This window comes from Micrasema longulum, unplaced genomic scaffold, assembly GCF_059751315.1.
Source record: "Micrasema longulum isolate JH-2025_06_02 unplaced genomic scaffold, ASM5975131v1 h1tg000274l, whole genome shotgun sequence".
Classification (NCBI taxonomy): Eukaryota; Metazoa; Arthropoda; class Insecta; order Trichoptera; family Brachycentridae; genus Micrasema; species Micrasema longulum.
This window is the reverse complement of record NW_028277478.1, coordinates 1,635,974-1,658,597: the sequence shown is the minus strand read 5'-3', so window position 1 is coordinate 1,658,597 and position 22,624 is coordinate 1,635,974. Positions and strand designations below refer to the sequence as shown.

Here is a 22,624-nt window from a genome sequence, read left to right as displayed (position 1 = left end):
TCTGGATAACATACATCCGCGTAGTCAAGGAGTGGAAGAAGTAAGCTCTGGACTAATGTTTGCTTAACATTAATTGGCAAGAAATTCTGTAATCTTTTAAGTGAGTGCAAACTGCTATAAAGTTTACGACTAACTTCGTTAACCTGATCGTGCCACTCTAAATGCTTATGAATGATAATACCTAAGTTTTTGACTGAAGTCATGAATGGAATTTCTGTACCATCTATTTTGAAAAGAGGAAGTGTGGAAAAATTCACTTTTGAATACATTTGTTTACTACCAACAAGTACAATTTGGGTTTTTGTTGGATTTATGAGAAGTCCATGTTTTTTTGTCCATGAAGAGATATGGTCGAGTGCAAGTGACATTACTCTATGTGTTTCAACAATGTCGACAGGCTCGAAATGAATATACAATTGCAAATCATCGGCATATAAATGGTACGAACAGGGGAGGTTTTTTGTTATTGGATTGATAAAAAGGGAAAATAAAAGTGGAGAAAGTACCCCCCCTTGTGGCACACCGGCGGTAAGATCAATCCAATCTGAAAAGACATCTGCCATTTTAACGCATTGACGACGGCCACGTAAATATGTTGAAAACCAATTTATCACGGATGAAGATAGATTTAAGGACTTAAGTCTAGCGAGAAGCAGGTCAAAATCAACAGAATTAAAAGCACTACTAAAATCAAGTAGGACCAAAAGCGTTAGACGTTTATCATTCATTGCTTGTCTAATGTCGTCAGTTATTTTAACTAAGACGGTAGTAGTGCTGTGTCCAGCCCGAAAACCAGATTGCAGAGGATCAAGTTGATTATGAAGTGTCAGATAACAGTTAATTTGTTTGTAAGCTATTCGTTCAATAACTTTGGAAAAGATAGGCAAAATGGAGATGGGTCTATAATCTTTTTTGGATGCTGGGGAGCCGTTTTTGGGAAGTGGAATAACGAAAGCCGATTTCCATTGGGTTGGAAAGTAACCAGATGAGAGGGAAAAATTAATAATATGAGTAATAATAGATAAAGTAAAAGGCAAAGTCATATGAATTATCGACAAACTCAATTCATCGCTGCCGAAGGATTTAGTTTTGATAGAAAGCAGAATGCGCGATACTTCTGATTCATTGACGACGGAGAAACGAAATTGAGGGACATTAGAATTTTGTGTATTGTTCATATCATGTAACAAAGTTAATGACATTGTCCTGATATTTTCGTATTGTGTCCATGTTTACTACATTTTCAAGTTGTATTTCTTAGTCTACAATTACATCAGTGGCTATGGATTTAAGTTAAAAAAATTATAATTAATCGTTTAAAAAAAAAGCAATTTTTATAAATCGTATTATCAGCGCAATGATTTTTAAAAAATCTTGTGTTTCTGAAATAACTCCGCGTGTGACGTCAGAAGTTCTCTTCCGCTTATTCTCGATCATATCTGCCATTGGTCTATTGACGGCAATCAAACCTGAAATCGTCCATAACTCTTTGGTTGATTCATATGAACCAGTGATAACGTTCAAATTAGTTCGTTTTTAGTAAAATGTTTCTTTATAATTTTTTTCCGTTCATTTTCAAAAATCTTTACCGTAAAATTAAATACTCAAATTTTTACCGCGCGTACGGAAACTTTTATTGTTTCCAATATCCCGTACAGCTGATGTTCCTCCTTTTTATCACGACGGCGATTTTTATCACTCCTCGAGTAAAAAACGTAACTTTATGAGTGTAAATGATTTTCTAAGAAATGTATTAGGTGGAAAGGTCAAGGCCATCTTCAAACGGTAAGACAATAGCAAAAATCATTCTTACGGTTAATGACGAGGAAATTATGCGGAGGCGATTATTTTACATTGAACTTGTACAAAATAATCACGAAATCCTAGGCATTTAAGTGGGTGGAGTGGGTGATGATGATACTATTTGCATGACTTGGATTATTTCAGGATAGATATTTTACGAAATGTTATAAAATATTTGTAAATAACCATTCATTTTGTGAAAGTCATTCATTCTTAAGTAGAGCTTTTTTAAAAAAAGAAATATCGCAGCTTTTTCAATTGTTAATTTTACCTTAAAAGATTCAATATGTCCATGCACTTGTAATTTTTTCTAACTGAACAGTTTTGGTAGATAGGAAGAAATTAACTTGAAATATGCCCGCCCATATAAAGTGTTGAATAAATAAAATAAACATAGGAACACTATAAAAAAGGTCAGGTCCTTTGGACTGAAATCATATTTTTTTATTACTTTTACAATTTTTTTAACTCTTAAGAATTTTATTAAAATAGATAAAGATTTATAAAAAAAATATGTCGCAAAAGCAATGATACCGGTTTTTGGCTGTTACTTATATAAATTTAGAATAATTACTGTAAATTTGTGAGTTTAAGTATCATGAATTTATTATTTTCATAGTAAAATATTAAAAACGTTATGTGATGAATAAGCTGGTTTAAGAGATATTTTTTTATTTGATGACATTTCAATTCTTTTTTTTTATTAACCGCAAGGATTAAATCCAGTTCATGTATGCAAATATTTGGATAAACTTTAAATCTTCCGTAGGTTATTTTGAGTTACTAACAAACTAGTAAGAAAAACAAAAAACATTTTTATATTAACATTTTATATTTATTGAATACTTTAAAATAAATAACATTTTGATCTGTCATAGTACAAACTATTTATAATCTAAGCAAAGAAAAAAATGTTTAACAAAATATAAACTCATAAAATAAAAACACCAAATATACTTTGGAAAATAATAATGGCACTATCTAACATGTGAAATAATATAAAAAATATGCAGTCAAAGATTACTGGCAACAAAACTTCTGTGGCACAAATTAGCTTTGGTAACAGAGGTCTCTTTTGATATCACAAAAACAAATAGTTAAATAAACAAAACGAAAGAAAAACAAACGAATAATAAATAAACAAAAAATTAACCTAAAAACGATTGACTTATTCGTTTTCAATAAATTATTAGCCTTTTGAGATTTTTTAATAATAATAAATATTTACTTAATATAATGCAATTTTTCAAGCTCAACAAAACATGTGTTTTTTCCCAATTATAAAATATAATGTTTATGTTTTTTTGTGGATATTAAAATAACAAATAACAATTCGTTTTGTTTTAGTTGATTTGCAAGACTGAAAAAGATATTAATATTTCATTGAACTTTGAAAAATAAGACTTTATGCGTTTTTAATTTTAAAATTTAGAACTGCTTTAATAATCCTTATATACGATTATTCCTACACTGTGTTATTCGTGCTAACTTGAAATATAACACAAAAAGTGTACTTTAACATAATGAGTATAAAATGCAGTCCACAGTTTATCAAGTTAAATAACTTGGTACATACGATTGACGCACGAAATTATTTGTGTTATTTTTTTCTCAAAATCTCTAGTTTTTCTTAGGATTCTATCGTGTCACGGTAAAGATATATTTTAATGCAAATTTGGTAAGTCGAACTAATCTTCCTGATGACAAGGCAGTCAACTGCAAACCTCCAATTGATTGAGGAATCACCCTGGTTCACCGAAAAATGCTTCTGATACCGGAATTTTACAAGGTTGATCTGGTTGTCGTCTTACAGAAAAGCTTGCAGGCAATTTTTGATGCTATTAGATTGATTTGTTTTGTCGAGCTTTCGATTGTGGTTCTTCGTTCGTATTTAGGTTGCTAAAGGCTTCTGTGCTGTGTAGGCGAGATCCTGTGCATCCTTTGTCTCGTAGGACCTGGCATAAGGGTAGGATACTGAAGACTGTCCATTGTTCTGGTTCCAACCGGCTCCAGATCCGCTTGACCATCCTCCACTTCCTGCTCCCGGGTTGGACCATCCAGTCTGGCTTGCACCACCGACCTAAAGAAAAAAATGGTTGGTCAGTACTCCAGAATATTTAACGCTCTAGTTTTAATGCGTTACATTTTCACCCTTAAGATATTTTCCCATTTTAATGAAAATGCACGTTTTATGTGAAATAACTAAAATGATATTTGTTGACAAAAAATTATGTACGTAAGAAGTGGATACATTGAGGAAGATATCCAAATACGCAAAAAAGTTTGTAAATTGAAATTGTGAACATTTTGACATTTAAATGGATTTTATCCTGTTCCTGACTGATTAGTAGTTGCGATAATTATTTAAAATTGTCAATATTAGCTCATTAACAATGCAAGATGTTCATTATTTCCTTTTTAAACCTGTCTTTGTTCAGGCTTACCTTTTGTATGAATGGTTCAATGTGCAATTCCCGGAAAAATCATAGTAATTAAATACAATATTTGAAAAATCCTTTGTATTCTGTGCACTAAACCATCAATACAATTGAGTTTTCTGGCCTGTTGCGGTGCAAAAATAGTATATTGATAAAGTGTTTTATTTTCTATACCTTTCCAAGAAGTCCACCACCGCCGCCACTGAAAAGTTTCTGCAGACCAAGAATGGAAGCGAGGACGAAGGCAAGCTTGGCAACGATGAGAGCTTTGGTGACAAGGAGGACCAAACCACCTCCAAATATGGCTACAAAGGCGAGGATCTTTACTCCAACTCCCAGCAGAATGGGTCCAAGCATCTTCTTGATCTTACCACGAGCTGCAAAAAAATAAAGATATATATCACAAAAGACACAAAGAAAATTTTATAGAATGGAATATAGAAGTCTAGGCATTTACAAGGCTTTTGACCTTTATGATTTGTCACTTTATTGATTCACTAATATTATTCATTTTTGTTACGTAAAGGTAAGATGATCAGTCTCAAACTTCAGGTGCCCGTAATGGGACAATAAAATAAACTAGTGTAAGAACTCTTTTTTTATATCATTCATATTGGGAATCGAACCCAAGACCTTTTGCATGGCAAGCAAAGCGCTGATCATTTGACAACGAGGTGGATAAAAGTTTTTTTTTAATCAGTGAAAATGGAAACTGCCAAAGGAGCTTAATTCAATGATTATTTAGAACAAATACATAAAAGTGTTTATACTAAAAACATATTTTATATTTCTTATATTTCTGTGTCCAAAAGGATGAAGAATACGTTTATGTGTGAAATAGAATTAAAAACCTGGACGAGTATTTTCGACTCAATGATAGCTGTGTAGTAGTTGATGCATTTAGTTTGATTCCTAACGGGGTAGATGTAAAATATTGATCGTAAGGGTTTTTAAACTGCAATATTTTATTGCTTCTGGACTGGCATTTGATAATACATTTTTGAACTAGGCTGCGTTTGGTTTAGCCAATGCAGTGCCCTATGCACCACTTGGTGCGGAAAAGGAATTATGGTCATAATTAAAATATAAAAATAAAAATAATAATTCGTTTCCAAACAACTTTCGACGTAAACAAACACGTAATTTACACTTTTTACTTCTGGAAGAAAAATACCAATTTATAACGAATATAACACGCGTATCAATTACTAAAGCCTTTAGAAAGTACAACCTTGACCCAATATAGACTCCGTGAAGGCTGTGTTGTTGTGAGGAATGCTGGGAAGCTAAAGTCGTAAAAAAACCACCTTAAATCGATTAATCATGGTGTTAAGCACCTTAAGGTCTTTGGGATCAGAAATTCCATGCCTATAATGAATGGTGTAATATCAGTCTTCTTTGTAACAGGACGTGCCATGATAGAGAGATGTTTTGTATTGGAAGATAATATGGTCAAGGACTGGGGTATATTTAAATACCTCTCTGTCAATTTATAAATTTAAAGGACGTTATTTTAAAACCATACGATATATTTTTTAGAGCAAGGAACAAGACAAAATATTGCTTTTGCCATCGATTTAGATTCATTTCTAAAATATTGTAAGCATTAATTTTATCAATTATCTAGTGCTGGTGCGTTCGCAAAACTAACCAAAAAAACTAAAAAATAGAATATTTCTTTAAAAAACCTTAATAACAAATTGTAGTCAAATGTGCTATGTTTTAAAAAAATACTTTTGGATTAGAGCGAAACAGATTTTTTTTTATTTATTTTATTTTATTTATTTATTTTTGCACCACAACAGGCCAGGATGCCCAATTACAGTGGTGAATTCCATCACAGAACACCCAGGCTTGAGAAAAATCTAATTAAAATTTTTGTGTTCTCACCGGGAATCGAACCCGGAACCTTCCGTGCGTGAGTCAAGCGTCTTGACCACTACGCCACGGAGGCCGCCAATTTGTTAGGAAAATGTAATAAGTTTATTTAATAACGTGTCGCTCTCAAATAAATTTTCTCAAAACTAACCCTTTTATTATTTAGTTCATCAAAAATAGTGAACACAAAATATTATTACAGATTATAAATAAAAAATGTACTTCTGTAAAAATAAATCAATACATTATATTTTCTTCCTTCATTCATTCATATATTATTCCCTTTCGAACCTAATGGTGCATAGGGCACTGCATTGACACACCAATCGCAGCGTAACTTAATATTTTGTTGTTACATGAATGTAAGATGATCAGTCTTACGCTACAGGTGCCAGTCCAGGGACTATGAAATGGTAGGCAAACGCACTGACCAGTACAACACGAGGCCGACATTTTTATCGACAGTCTTCATGCACAAAAGTCTTATACAAGGTGTACATAAGTTTTTAAAAAAACAATAAGGTTAGTATAAGCATTAACGGTAGTATGAATTTGTTTTAATCAGATCATTGTAACATTTCGATAATAATTATGGCTAAAGTTGGTTAAACTTCAAACCCGAATCTTATTTCTTTAACATAATGATATCATAAATATCTTGTAGGTGGAAGATCAAACAGTGAGAAACGAGAAGAAAAATTGTCAAATGTACCGGTGTAATTTTTTGCAAATGAGCTCAGAGCAAACATCAGAATATAAATCTCGAATTCGCGAGTAAAATGTTGGAAAGAAAATAGTCAAACACGTGTTTTAGGGAATGAGTTCTTCTAGGTTATTATGCCGTGTCATTCGCACTCTTTTCCGACGTTTCGGATCGCATTACAGCGTCCACCAGGGTTGACGTCATTTGTGTTAATATGTATCACGCTAGCCCTAAGCAACGGTGAGATATCAATGTATAAACAGCGACACGATATTATAAAGATTTATATTTCTTAAATTACTCCGCGTGCGACGTTTCAAATACTCTGCTTCTTCTTCTAGGTGAGTTCTGCTGATTGGTCAGTTGACTTACCGTAAACCGGAAATCTATCACAACTCTCTTATCAACGAATGACGCTGTTTAAAATAGTTCGTTTCTACGAAAAAAATACTTATACATTTTCAATAATCTTTACCGTGCAAAAATGCTTATAAAGAAATACCACGTTTTTTCAAAAACATTTTTTAAGTAATAAGTTCTATGAAATACTGTTCAGTAAAAAAAACTTTTTTGCTGCTTATTATTAGCATAAAAAATATTTGTTAGTTTCTAATATTGAATTCCCGCAAAAACGGTCATTCCAGTGACCGCGCCCCTAATACGTCACGGTTCATGTTTATTTGTTCCTGGCCATTAAAATTTGTTACGAATATTGTCACGAATCTCGAAGTCACAACTATCACGGCCAAACATGTCGCGTTTTTCTAGTGATGTATTGAAAAAAAAAAAAATCATACGTGAAAACATTTCTCCACAAAATCCATATTGATTTCGAATAAACAATTTATTATTCCAATTCTATTTTATATCTTTTTATCGGTATTCATACTATGTGCTATTTCCTTAATTATTTTTTATATCCAATTTCCCGTTGGGCTGAACTTCCTCATTAAATTATTTGAAGTTGAAAATGATTACTATGTATTTTTTCACATAGGTTATCTATTTCATTTTATTAAATTTTATTACAATGAAGTTACCTTAAGAAATAAAGAAGATAAAAAAGATCGATTTTTTAAAAATTAATTAAAAAAACATGTTTTTGAGAAATTTTGATTAAAAAAATTGTAATTTTATTGAAAGCTTATATTACTTCTTAAGATGTTATGAACTAACTTAATAAAGCAAAAATAAATAGTTTAAATATATCATAATTGGAAACGAGGAACTAGAATCCTAATCGTCGTAATAAAACCACTCAAAAACTATAAGTAGATATAATACATATTACAAGGGTCTTACTTATAAACTTGGTATAAATACTTGGAATAAGGATGAAAATATCACCCTTATTCTACCACTATGATAAGGATGGTATTCCCATTTGTATTCTACCTTATGTCTAGGCCTAACTTTATACTAAGTTAATGAGTAAGGCCCCCAGATAACTAGTGATTAGTGGTATTTTATATATTTGTTTACCTTCATTGAAAGTCCTGGCAGCGGTGGCGATCTCCTCTGGCGCCAATTTGACTTGAAGACTGTGAGATTGAAGGAAGTTTCCGGCAGCATCCATGGCCAGCTTCAGAAGACGAGAAGACCTTTCCACTGGATCCACGGGCAGGCTGCGGGCGATGTCACTCTCAGACTCTAATGACTTGCCGTCTCTGACCGCCACTGACGCGTCCCTACATAAGAAGATAAAGATAAATAAAGATCCACCATATTTAAATACTTTTAATAAATTCTGACAAGTTGTTCTTAAAATTATTTTAATGAAGTATTCAATTAGCGCGGCTTTGATTAAATAAGGTCGGCGCGTTTGCCTACCATTGATATGAAATATTTATTTAAAAGGCTGTTGATCCACTAGAATATTTCATAGTTTCTGGACTGGTACCTGAAGCGCAAGACTGATTATCTTACCTTCATGTTACAAGAATGATCAAGATACAATGCGATTGGTGTACCAATGCAGTACCCTATGTACCATTATATATAGAAAGGGAATGATGAAGATGATGATAAAATTAATATTAATCAACAATATTTTGATTTTTGTTGACATGGAAAAAAGTTAACCCCACTAAGAGTTAAAATATAAATGTAAAAGATAATGAACGTGGAAGAAAATACTGAAATACGTTACAGTGTCTAAAAATGACGTGGTCAAAATGATTGAAAGCGATTTTATAAATCAGTAATTTTTACAAAGCAGCTCTAAAATAGTTCCGTTTAAAATAAACTGTTACTAAGGCCTGGTTGTTTGATCGTTAGTAATAGTGAAAAATCTGTAGTAATAGTAAAAAATTGACAAAATGGGTTGTTTCATCCATAGTAACTAACGGTGGATAGTAAAAGTCTTTAACCATTAGTTAAAATTTTAAATTTTACCCGCTGATGTTGGCGAGTAAAACGTTTTACTATAGTAGAATAATCGAAATGGCGTCATTTTTTGACGTTTACCGGTCGTCGTTATTTGCTCACGTCTCTCAGTATTACTTTTATTTACGAATACGGAATGGATTACGCTTATTATGATCGATTTAAATCGGAGGGTTCTTTCAATGATACAATTTTTTACTTATTGTCAAGAAAACGAAAACATTTTGAAAACGATTTGGCAGTATTATTCCACCAAACCTCGGACGGACAATTTGTGTCAGTCAAATCTTGTCTTCTTTTTAAAAAGAAATTCGGTAAAAGGTTTAAAAAATGTTTTGGATATTTTTAATTATTATAAATAATGGCATGAACAAAGAACATATAAATATTATATTATATTCCTACATTATAATATTCCAGAGCTAAAATTTACTATCTTGTTGGATTGACAGTATTTTAGTTGTCATTTAATTTTTCTTATCATTCTTGCTTTCAAATAAGATATTATAATATTGTTATTGTAACTCAGATTTCATTTCATTAAATTGTATTTAAAAATAAATAATATAAAATTCTGTTTACCGATGTTATTTTGTTGCGTTTACTCAATACCCAAGCCATGTTGTCACGTGGTTTAATTTGTTCCGTGTTTTGACGTTTTCAAAGTCACATTCCACAGTGTAACCATTTGTGAAAAAAAAAGTACAATATTCAATTTTTGAGTTTTGGAATAGAAAAACCAGTGTTTACATTTTACTATAGTAAAAATGCGGGTGAAACAACGCACTGGTAGTAGAACGATAGTAAAACCAAAATCGTCGGTAAATTAAACTATAGTAAAACTCTACTCTTACTAACGATCAAACAACCGGGCCCAAGTATTTTTTAAAAATTGATCAGTTTTGTTAGTTGAAACTGTTATACAAAAAACAGTTTTGCGACACTGTTTTTTTTTATGAAACTGTTGTTAAAAATTATCTAAACGCCCATCTTTAGGGTAAAGTAGCCACATAAACCCCCTATCACCATTCATACGCCCTTTGAATTTCTAGATATCCATATCATCCGACCCCCAAGAGGATCTTAATTTTTTTTACCATACGGTGATCTCCTGAGAAGATGAAATCAAGTCCATGTTTTAAAAAAATAGGACAAACTCAAAATATTTTTGATTTAATCTACTGGTTTCAGAAGAAGTACAAAAATTGACAATATCAGCCCTATGTAGGCAAAAAAAATCAGTCAGATGAACCTCACTCGCATGATTACAGGACTTTGACTTGAATAAAATTTATCATGTCGATCGAATCCAAGATTTCTTGATAAGTAGGCAAACGCGTTTTTTAAAATTAATAATAAATGCTTAAACTAGCTTATTACAGGTAATACATTATGTAAATGCCTTGACTTCTAGTTTACCTTTTAACAACGTTTACTAAAAATCAGGCGTTGCCTAGTATGTTGGTGAAACAATTCAATTAGATGAATCTCACCGGCATAAATAAAAGTTTCAGCTCTTTAACTTCACAAACATCAACAAATGAAAGAATTGAAGGAATAAAGATGTCTAAATTTGGGCAGAATGGTGAATATTACACAGTGTTTAAAGTGGTCAGTAGATGCCAAGGCGTCTGTATTATATTCTTTTATATGTTTTTGATCTCTGTTGTAATATAATTTTATAAAAAAATATATTTGAGCTCTATGATAAAATTATGTATTTTGTGCATTAAATAAAAAAATAATAAAATGTGTTAATAATTACAACTCCCCAGTGAGTCAAATCCAGTCCTTATCTACAGAAATTTGGGCAAACTCAAAAAATTGTGGTTCATTATTTGGGCTATATATTTTTTTCTTTTTTACGGAAATAAATTTTAATTTATCTAGCCAAAATATTTATTGAGCCGAAAGCATTACTCTTTCCTACGTTGAGTATTTTGTTTTTCTGTCAATAGTTTTCGTTAATAAATACCTTATTTGTTCACAAAAATCACTTAATAGTTGCTAACAATTTCTCTTTTACATAAATATTCGCAAATGAGCATTAAAATATTTAAATACTTAGCGTAACGGGATTATGGAAGTGACACTTCCGTAAACTGTCATTAACTTGTTAAGTGTCAATGTCAGTAAGATGACATTTGTCATCAATTGAAACAGACAATATGTATTGGTGACAGGATTGCAGTCGAGAATGCTAAATGACCATTCAAACAGCACTTGACATATATTGAACATAATGGTGATAGAGATGACGTTAGAATATATCAATCTTTTTTATAAAAAAGTACAGTATAACTTATTTTGTTTTTGCATCAAAGCAGGCCAGAAGTTTCATACATAATCACGTGTCTAAGATACGCGTCTTAATCATTTCTTTAAACGTATCCATTTGTGCTTGGGTTTTTTTTATTTTTTTATTGTACTTTTAGAATCTATTTATTTTTGACGTATATTCTACCTCGTGGTCAGTGCATTCGCCTATAATGCACAAGGTTTCGGGCTCAATTTCAGACATAATTTACAATAAACATTTGTAGTATTATTATTGAAAAGGAAACATTTGCTTTGCATTTGCCCAATGTAAAATCACTGTGAATAGGGTTATACTAAAACAAGTATAGGAATTTGTGTATCTGGGAAATATGTTTACTAGGCATGGAATGACTGAGAAAGATATTGAAAGATCAGAGTGAACGGTGCACTTAAATCAATCTTGGTAAATAAATGTTTGTCAAAAGAGGCAAAATTAGCAGTTCACAATGGAGTCCTGATCCCGACCGAAAATCAGAGATAAAAGTAGGCTTAATGCCGTCGAAATGCAATCTCTTAGGCAAATGTGTGGTAAAACTATATACGATAGTTACACAAATGTTGAGATCTGTACATTATGTGAGGCTGAGTTAAGCATTATAAACAAAATCAAGAAAGGAGTTTTGCATTGGTTTGGACATGTAGAACGGCTAAAAACATTCACAATGCGAATGTTGATGGATGCAAAAATAGAGGAAGACCGGGAAAGACATGGCATGACCAGATTTAAAAAATACTTGAAGATGGACATTGTAAAAGTTTGAATAATCCGCGCGCGTGCATGAGAAGGTGTATGAATGTAGAGGAAGCGAGATCTGTATGCAAAGATAGAGTGATGTAACGTTCTATCCTCTCTGCCCAACCTTACGGGAAAACGGCGTGAGGGTTTGTTGGTTTGTTTAAAACATTGGCGTTTTTATAATTTACTCAAATATTTCGGTTTTTGCTGCCATTTTCAACGAGTTGTAAAAAACTCATTATACGAAAATAGGAATCAAGTTGGGGTAGAGTAAGGTTCGGTTCTCGGACCTCTAATCCGTGAGTCCGCAACACTAGCCACGGGAGCACAACCCGGGTAATTTGATTAATTTCTTTAAAAAGTTGTTTGTTCACCAAAAAAAATATTTTTTTACTAGATTCGAAGCGTAAACCGGAACATTTTGCTGTCATGTATGTAATGATACAGATTTTAATTGCGAATACCAGCGCAGTGACCTATGCTCAACTAAGTGGGGGCAGGGAAGTGATGATGATTATAATAATTAAACAAATATAGAAAACGTTTTACATGTAGTCGAAATTAAAAGGCTTATGACCTGTCATTACTCTCTTAATTTACAAATAATCAACTGATGAAAAAAGGAAGCAATTAATACTGACGTTCAAAAACTATTTTTTTTTTAAATACCGTTGATCTATAAATGGGATACCAAATGTCGGCTCTTTATAACTAACACTTCCAATATATTTTATTTATTTATTTATTTTTTAAACAGAATAATGTTCCGTCACTGGAGTGTCACATATTGCTTTCTTAAAAATATTATTTATCACTGTTACTGAAATTGTGAACCAATTGGATTTTGTAATTGGTTTTAGAGCATCACCGTTTTTAGTAATTTCCCCGAAATTGCACAAAATTTCCCCGACTGATTCTGTAGTTGCTAACGCATTTAGCGACAATAGTTGAGGTCCCAAAGAATTAATGCATTTCGAAAAAAAATATTTAATTTTTCATCTCACATATTTTATTTTTTATTCCTATGCATGAAAATAAGATCAGATCGTGAAATCACAAGGTCGAAAGCCAGTTTGAAAACCGTGAAAAACAGGGTCAAATGAATTTTACGGTACGATTTCTTTGAACAATGAGCGAATAAATGCAAACATACGCAAAAATAAAACCTTTTTGGTGGAAATTTATTTGAAATGTGAACTTTTTCAACTAGAAATTCGTAACGCTCTATAAAAATAATTTATGAAATTTCCGAAGTATTTTTTAATTTTTTAAAATTTTTTTGTCCGTCTGTATCCAATAGCACCAAAGGCACTGTATTATTACTAAAATCACGGCGTTTATAGATTATGTGTTACAGGAAAGAAAATTGATCAGTCTCATGCTTCAGGTGACTGACCAGGGACAATTTATTTTTATTTTTATTTATTTATTTCATTCTCCCTGGACTGAAACCCGAAGAGCAGGACTAATAACCTTACTACTTTCATATTAACTATGTTTTTTTTTTCTTTCGACGTATTTTAATATGTTTTTTGCTTTACATGTATAATTTTAAACTATGTCTTTTACTATGTTTTTTACTTTGCATTTTGTCATTTCTAAGTATTTTTTTTGTATATTTTTTTTATTTATTTATTATATAACTGTGTTTTGGAAAACGTTTTTGACCATGTCCTTAACTATTTTTCTTGCCATTTATTTATTTTTACTATGTATTTTACCGGTTTTTAAACATGTTTTTACAATATGTAAATTGTCTTTTAACTTTGTATATTACTATGTTTTTAACTATGTCAACTTCTTTTAGTTCTATTTTTTACAGTTGTTTATAATAATTCTTGACTTGCTTATAACTGGATAAATAACCCAAGTACGATAGTCAAAGCAACTTAGTATAATTTTATGTGTAAATAATAAATGAATTTAACAGATTATAAATATTTGCTACGTTTGGTGTACGAATGCAGTGCCCTATGCATTACCTGATGCGGTTAAGGACGTACTGCTGATGCTGTTTCTAATCGGTTTCATTTGAAAAATTTAGTTGCCTTACCAATAAAAAATCATAAACACACGTTTTAATTAAATTTAACTCTGTTGCTTTCATTACTCCTTTCATTGTCCGTTCATAAAAAAGACAAAACTCTGAAATTGTCTTTCATCCTCATAACTAAATTAGAATTGCACCCTTTCACACATTTACCCTCACATGCACACCCTCGCACATTCACACACACATACATTCACAAACACACGCATGAATACAAACGTCGCACACATACAATTTTGTAAACTATTTTCCTTTAATTCATGTATTCTAAGATTAACATTGATTTTATTCAATTGGCTCTAATATTGTGAATAAATTTGTACGAATTTTTATGTAATAGCTGTAAAAATCCCGTATAGAATAAAATAAATAAAAAAATTCAAAAACTGTATTCATGAAAATACATTGTCATTACGGTATTATTTTTTTATTAATAACATTGTACATACAATTATTACGGACCGAGACACAGTTTAAAGCGGCACAATCAGGATCGACCCATGCCTGTGAACTTGCCCCAACTGGCTAGAAAATCCGTGTTAAGTCGGTTATTGAACAAAAAAAATATGAACTGAACAACGTCAGCGAGATTATTTAACATATTTATACATTTAGTATTCTGAACAGTCTTATTTAGATTGTGTTTAAATTAAAATTAAGGGTTAATATGTAAAAACATTTAATTTTTTGTTTTCCATATTTTATTTCTGCAAAGTATAACTTTACTTATGTCACATAACGTATATTGTTAAATATGAGTTTGAAAGCATTCTTTGTCTAGTATTTAGTATCTTTTATATTAAAACCGTGTTATTGTGTATATGATTGTAGAGTTTAATAAAAAAATAAAATAAAAAACGAAAAAAATCATGTAATCTCACACCAAAAAAAAACGTTTTCTCCTTTTGGTAAGGTATTTCGTTGGTTTTTAAGATTTGAATGTTTTGCTTTTATACGTATAATTTAATTTTAAATATGTCTGATTGTGAATTATATTTAATATAGTAAGTGAAATAAATCACAATAACTCAAATTTATTTTGTTGCAAAAAAATATAACTACAAAGTATAAGTTTGTCCGCCATCTATTCAATTTACCGGTAGAGGCAAGTTTATTTAGATGCAAAATCAACAAAAGTTGAGTATGCTTAGCTAATTATTTAAGTATTTTCTTGAAGAAAGTGTGTCGAACAGCGCTAATATTTATGTAAGGCTAAAGGAAACAAGTGCCCAAGTACTTAATTGTACAGTACAGTACACAAGGGTAATAAAGGGGCCAAGTCGAGTTTATCTGGATTGTTTTACAAGTGAAAATAGTGAAATTGGTCGCAGCAATCGACTCGGTACCCGCATTACAATGCAACGGAATGCGAGACAATAGCAACTATATTTGCATGTCTAGCGACATTAAGGAAGTGGTCTTGTGTGCATTATACGACATACACACCTTTTTCTGTGTACTCGCCATGGTATTTAAATATAATTTTACTGCACGTGACACCCAACAAAACATGTTTAAACTTATGTCTTCGGCAATTTTTGAAATGACAAAATAGTTGTAGACAACTACTGGCTGCATACTGAGAAAAGAAAAGTTCAAGAAATGTATTGTTGGTAGTGTTAAATTTCGTGATTATGCGTTTTTTCTCTTACGTTTGCAATAATAACTAAAAAATATATTTTTAAAGTAAATTGAATTTTTTGAAATTTGTGGAATAAAAGTACAGCTATGAATCCTGGCTATTCGACAACCGAAATGAAAAATGAAATTTCGCTATAATTTTTTCAAAAGTGAAACATATTTACGACGATTTAGACGAGGACTGGATTCAACTCTCGGGGAGCTGTTAACATTAACATATGACAACATAGATGAAGAGCATTTTAGAGAAGGTAATATAGAAGTCTAGGCATCTACAGGGCTTATGACCTGTCATTGGCTGGTTTAAGAGGCCACTTTACACACTGTGTAACATTCATCGTTCTGCCCATATTTGAACATCTATATTCCTTCAATTCTTTCATATTTTCATTTTTTTATTTTTTTATTTTTTTATTTTATTTTATTTAGAAAACATACAGTCATACAAAATCAGTATTAAAAACAACAATTTTTTAACATAAAAAGACCAATTAAGTTGTCATAAATTAAAAAGATATAAACATTAAATGTGACAAAAAATAAAAAATAAATAAGAATTTTAAGTGAAAAAAGGATAATTGTTGACATTTGCGTTTTCCATGGAGGTAATAAATTAAAATAAATAAAAATACCGAATGTACACGCACACACATGAACGCACATATAAAACATACACAAACATATACATTACATGCGGCACATATACATAGCATAAACCACTCAAGATGTACATTCAGCAACTATATGTTGATGTTTGTAAAGTTAAAGAGCTAAAACCTTTATTTATGCGGGTGAGATTTATCTAATTGAATTATTTCGCCTACACACTAGGTTACGCCTGATTTTTTTTTAACCAGCCAATGACAGGTCATAAGCCCTTTAGATGCCTAGACTTCTATATAACCTTCTCTAAAATGTTCTTCATCTCTGTTGTAATATGTTATTAAACAATCTTAGTTTTAAATTATAGTAAACTAGCGGACCCGACAGACGTTGTCCTGCCCGAACGTTGACTTGCCTGCTATTACTTTGGAAAAAGACTTTTCATTTATAAATGGGTACCTAGGTATTTGTTCATGATTTTCAATCCAAAACTTAAAATTATAAACATTCAAATATTGAATTTAAGTAGGTACCTAAATACTTGTTCATGGTTGAATTCCAAAACATAAAATAATTCATTTTCAAAAATAAAATTCTTTTTGCATATGTCAAACTCGGCTATTTTCATCAACAAGGGTGCACTTTATACATGATTGCAGTTTTCAATAATATATTAAAATCCAATAAAAAGAAATAAATAGGAAAAAATTACGAATGTTAAGAAAAAATCTGATTGGGATCCATAAAAAGCAAATATGGTTTGCAAACACTTAAAAACAAACTTTTTTAAACATAAAAAAACAACATCCTTCCATTTTTTGTGCACATGCATTCTCGTCGAATGCAACCCTGGTAGATCGATGCAAAAATATTAATTCTTCTAACTTTTTTTTACAGATTCGATTGTAAATTTAAATATCTACGAACACTATGCGCAATGCAAAGATCTACATTTCGTTAAAAACCGCAAGTAAATCGGTTCAGCCGTTTAGAAGAAGTTCAGTGAAATCACACGTACAGAAGAATCATATATAAAAAGATGAGTTAATTTTTTAAATTTTTTAAACATTTTTTTTTGCACCACAACAGGCCAGGAGGCCTAATTACGGTGGTGAATTACATCACAGAGCACCCAGGCTTGAGAAAAATCACATTTTAATTTATATGTTCTCACCGGGAATCGAACCCGGAACCTTCCGTGCGTGAATCAAGCGTCTTGTCCACTACACCACGGAGGCCACCTAGTCTTATATAGTGGTAAATAAATGATATTTGCACATAAATGTGTGTTGTCTTAAGTCATTTTTATATATAGTCATAAAAAAATATGTTATTTTAATTGATTTCAAAAGGTTTTTGAAATCAGAATAAATAAAAACACGCTCTTAGACAACATTCAATAAATTTGTTTTTCGGATTAAAAAAGTAAGCTTTTTATTTAAGTTAATTAATTAATTTATCGTCTCATTTCAAACACAATGTGAGCGGTGTCTTTGGTTAGTGAATACGTTTTGTAAAACAGAATCGCACTTATTTGCTAATAACAAAAGCTTTCATTGAATTCTATGCACAGCATTAATATGAAGATTCAAACAGCCTACGCGAAAAATAAAGAGAAATTTTGCTTCATTGACGCTTGCAAAAAGTACTCAGGTATAAAGAGTTTAACTGTTTTACAGTCCAATTGTTTTATTTGAAAATTGTAAAGACTGACTAAATGCTGAGTAAAAGTTCAATATAATTAATTAGCAACAACGATAAATGCTTTTCCACTTCATGACGAATATAATGTTTTTTTTTATATTTTAATAATAACTACAACAGTGAACACTAACACAAACGTGTTTATCTTATTTTTCCATTGTATTTATAAAAACGTTTTTTTAGCGGTAACTTTAAAAATTTTTTTTATTGAAAGTAGATGCAAATTTTGTTAATTTTTTTCATTGGTCAGTTTGTTTTTAGTTGGCTAGAAGATATTGTTTTTAGCAGTAAACCATAAAAAGTGTATTTTTTTTTATTTCCACGCGAAGATAAAACGAATAAAAACATGTATTTTTATTTCGTGTGCTTACTTTGAATCGATGCGAAATACAACATAATTAATTTAATTTGGTAATTTTGCATCGCTGTATATATTGTTTATGTTAACTCGTTATATTTTTATTGAAGTACAATGCAGTGCCTTATGCACCATGAGTGCAAATAAGGGAATGACGGCGATGATGGTTTTCAACATCTCTAACATTTTAGATGAGACGACTTTTATGGTACGAAGAAAAGTAACATATTATGTAAAATACGTATTTTTGTTATAAAACATGTACATATTATATTTCAAATCGCGAAATAAATATTTTTAAGTGATAAGTAAATGGTATTAGTAGTAAAACATTATTTTTTTGAAAATCCACCTCAAAATAAACATCCCAACACGCCTTGCCGCTACAGAGCGCATAGGCGATTGGAATCCTAGTGCATTATACATTGATTTAAATTATTTTTGAATTGGAATAAAATATTGTAAATGAACCCTGATAAAATAATTTTAACGTTGGAAATATAACACATTACCCGTAAAAAAACAAAACGTTTAATAAATTAATAGTAAAGAGAATGTTGACATTTAAAAAAATAATTAAATACGATATTTAATTTTGTAGATAAATTAATCTTATTGGATAAAAAAAAGTTTTTAACTGATGTTATTGATACGTCTTAATAATTTATTGTAACTAAACGTGGTTTGACTTTGTGATACGGATGCTTCAATCAAATCATCACGGTGAAAGTTATCAATTAATTATAAAATCATCGTCGTCATATTGAACAATAATTGCATCATCATATGTAATACAAAAATGTAGGTTACAGAAAATGTATATTTTAAAACGATGAAAGTTAAAGATATTATTTAATTGACGTTTAAAAGGCTAAATAACTTATTCCTTGAGTAAATTAAAGGTATTATACGATGGTTTAGACATGTAAAGCGAATGGACAGCGAAAAAACGATACCAATTTTGATAGATACAGAAATCGAGAAAGATAAACAAAGACATGACAGAACAAAATCCAATAAATATTATGCGTTATCAAAAGTGGTCTGTTTTTTTCTAATTTAAAAATGAGCAACAAAAGAGTGATAAGATGGCAGTGGTTATACGTTTTGTGAAAGAAAATTTTCTGTCTTACAAGATGTTGTGTTTGCTTTTACGTTAAATGCAATATTTTATTTTAATACAAGCCTTTAAAATGGAATGTCCATTAAACCAAAGTGAGGATTTTTGACATTTCTTTCTGTTCGCGTTCAATCAAGGAAACAAAGGAGATAACAAATTAGTCATTCGAATTGATTTAAATTGAATTTTTAAATGACGCATAACTCTTACCATTTTGTTTTACTTATGGTGCTTATTTTAATTAAAAAAAAAAAACGGAAACAACGAATGTTAACACATAATACTTGAAGATGGAGATGTTAGATTCAAAACCCACTCTACCCCAACTTGATTTCCATTTTTTAATAGTGAGTTATTTACAACTTGTTGAAACTGGCCATCAGGTAAATTATAAAAACGCTAATATTTTTTTTTTTTTTAAAAAGACAGAATAATCGGTTCAAGGAGAGAAAGCAAGGTCTATATACAAAGATAGAGTGATGTATTATTCTAATATCACTGCCTCTGAAATGGGATGATCGTTTTGTTCGTTTTTTGTTTTAAAATTTTTGTATGAAAAATGCATAAAACTTTTTTTTGTGTTGGCTAAGAAACATGTCATGTAAAACTATAGAGTTTGTGGAGTAAGTAACACATAAAAAAAATCTAATTAAAAATCAGTTCAATTTGTGATATAAATCTGTTGATTTTATGAACAAAATAAGGTTTTTGATGTAAACGCCAAAATCACGTTGGATATTTATGGGTGTCGGCTCAAACGACGCAACCCTCATTCTAGAAAAAAATGTAAAAATGGTGGCGTGAAAGTCACTTTTTATTGTCGGTGTTATTTTTCGTCAGCATTTTTAATTTCAATATATTTGATTCAATTAATGTATTTATATCGAAACAAAGTATTTTAAAAGGATAAATTTTATCATTTTTTAAACTAACGTTTTTGCTTTTACTCTACAATTAAAGAGCTGATACATTTTTTACAACAAAAGTATACAAAGATGTAAGTAATCGGACGGTCAAATTATCCCGTGAATAAAATTATTTATAACTGCGAATCTATAGTCAACAACATAATATGTGTAATGTTCTAAATTAACCAAATGTTAAAATTATATTGTCTAAATAATGAAATGAGATAATATATTAATATATGTTAATGCATAGGCAGAACTTTGCTACAGTGTAATAAAGACACTACTTTAAACTAACAATTAATTAAAAGTATGAATAGTGTTTGTCCTGATTTTCATATTTCTTTTTTAAAATAAAATAAAAAAATACTTATGTGTATGAAAATAACTTTAATGGTTTACTAATTTATTATTGATTTTTTTATTGAATTCTCAATGAAGGTGTCATTTGATCATTAAACTTAAATGTTTAACATATTAAGTGCTCCTTTTATTTAAATGTTTTTATGTAGAGAGTCTTAATTGTGAAAAATATTAATACGTGCTAATACAATATTATTTAACATAATAGAAAGTAAAATAAAAACAATACCAGTCTCCATAAATGATTATTTTGTCATCGGGTGCCATTAGCGGGGATTAATAAAAATGAAAACAGTACAGACATAATATTGTGTGCAAGGTTTTGATTCTTTAAAAATGAAAAACCTATTAAAAAACCACAAAAAAAAATTTCAATAAAATTTGGATTGTTATTTATAAAACATTAAATTCACTAACCTTTCAAAATGCACTCCAGAGAACAAGTTGATTTCCTGCATCCTCGCTGCTCTGTTGACGGCGGAAACTCCTTTAACAGTGAGACAAGACACCATGTCGTCCTTGGCTCCTGCACACGACGTCAACATCCTCGCGAACCTCTCCCAGGGAGCCTGAGGAAGGATCTCATTTGTCTCCAGGTTCTGGTCCAACTCGTTGCCGCTGGGTGCCGCGAAGCTCGAGGCTAAGCACAAGAGCAGGATAGCTCCGGATTTGATAAACATTTTCAAGGAGAGAGGTCCTGCTGACTTGGGGCGTGATAAGCGAATGATGCCTCTGGAAGCCAGACACCCTTTTTATATTTGGTGTGACATGCGGCGGACACCTAGAGACGGAGTAAGTAAACTAAGATACGGACATCTTACGCATTGCTGCAGTGGTCGACTACAAATGGCTCTGGTGACAGTTTAAGTAATCAGTATTTTTTTTTTTATATTGCATGTCGCAAGAGTAAAATAAGGAATCGGTTACTCGATTTAGAGTCTTTATATTAAATGGATGGAAAAAAAGTCATTAAAATGATATTATAATTATATTTTAATATAAGTTACCTTTCACTGTATTTCTTTAGTTTTTTTTTTTAAACCAACTTAACTTCTAAACACAGTTCTAAATTTTATCACTTTAAATTGTATTTTTTAAAATTTATGTTGTTTATATACTCATCTTCTTTTTTTATACTAACTTTACTTCTAAACACTGTTCTATCTTTTGTTGCTTTATATTGTATTTTTTAAATTTAATGTTGTTTAAATACTCATATTTTTTATAACTTTCATGTATGTAAAAGCCTTATGGGCGTGAAAAATTAATAAAATAAATAAATAAAGTGAAAATACTTGGTACACTTCCGATTATTTATTCGACCAATTGGCGCTTTCACCCTCTTGTGGGCATCTTCAGACTAGTAAATATTAAAAACCACAAATATCATTTATATAAAACTAAAAATTATCTTAAGTGTACGTAACAATGCATAATATTTTAATGAAACAGAGTGGGAAAACATTATTTAAAACATGTTTTGACAGTGTACTAGAAATAATTAATAATCTTATATAAATTAATGTATATTTGTATTTTTTTCAATCAATCAGATACTATAGGTAGATTTAAAGCGTTTTTGTGTTTTTTTACTTGAATTGTTATTTTGTAGACA

General features: G+C 30.6%; 1 protein-coding gene across 1 annotated transcript; it reads right to left on the bottom strand.

Moving 5' to 3' along the window:
• Positions 1 to 2,616: 2,616 nt before the first annotated feature.
• On the bottom strand, positions 2,617 to 21,790 carry LOC148282978 (uncharacterized). The gene is made up of 4 exons (XM_088224237.1): positions 21,427 to 21,790; positions 8,305 to 8,510; positions 4,416 to 4,618; positions 2,617 to 3,883 (listed from the first exon to the last, which is right to left on the bottom strand). The coding sequence occupies exons 1-4, from the start codon at positions 21,687 to 21,689 to the stop codon at positions 3,695 to 3,697; spliced, it is 861 nt and encodes a 286-aa protein (XP_088080363.1). The 5' UTR covers positions 21,690 to 21,790; the 3' UTR covers positions 2,617 to 3,694.
• Positions 21,791 to 22,624: the final 834 nt, after the last annotated feature.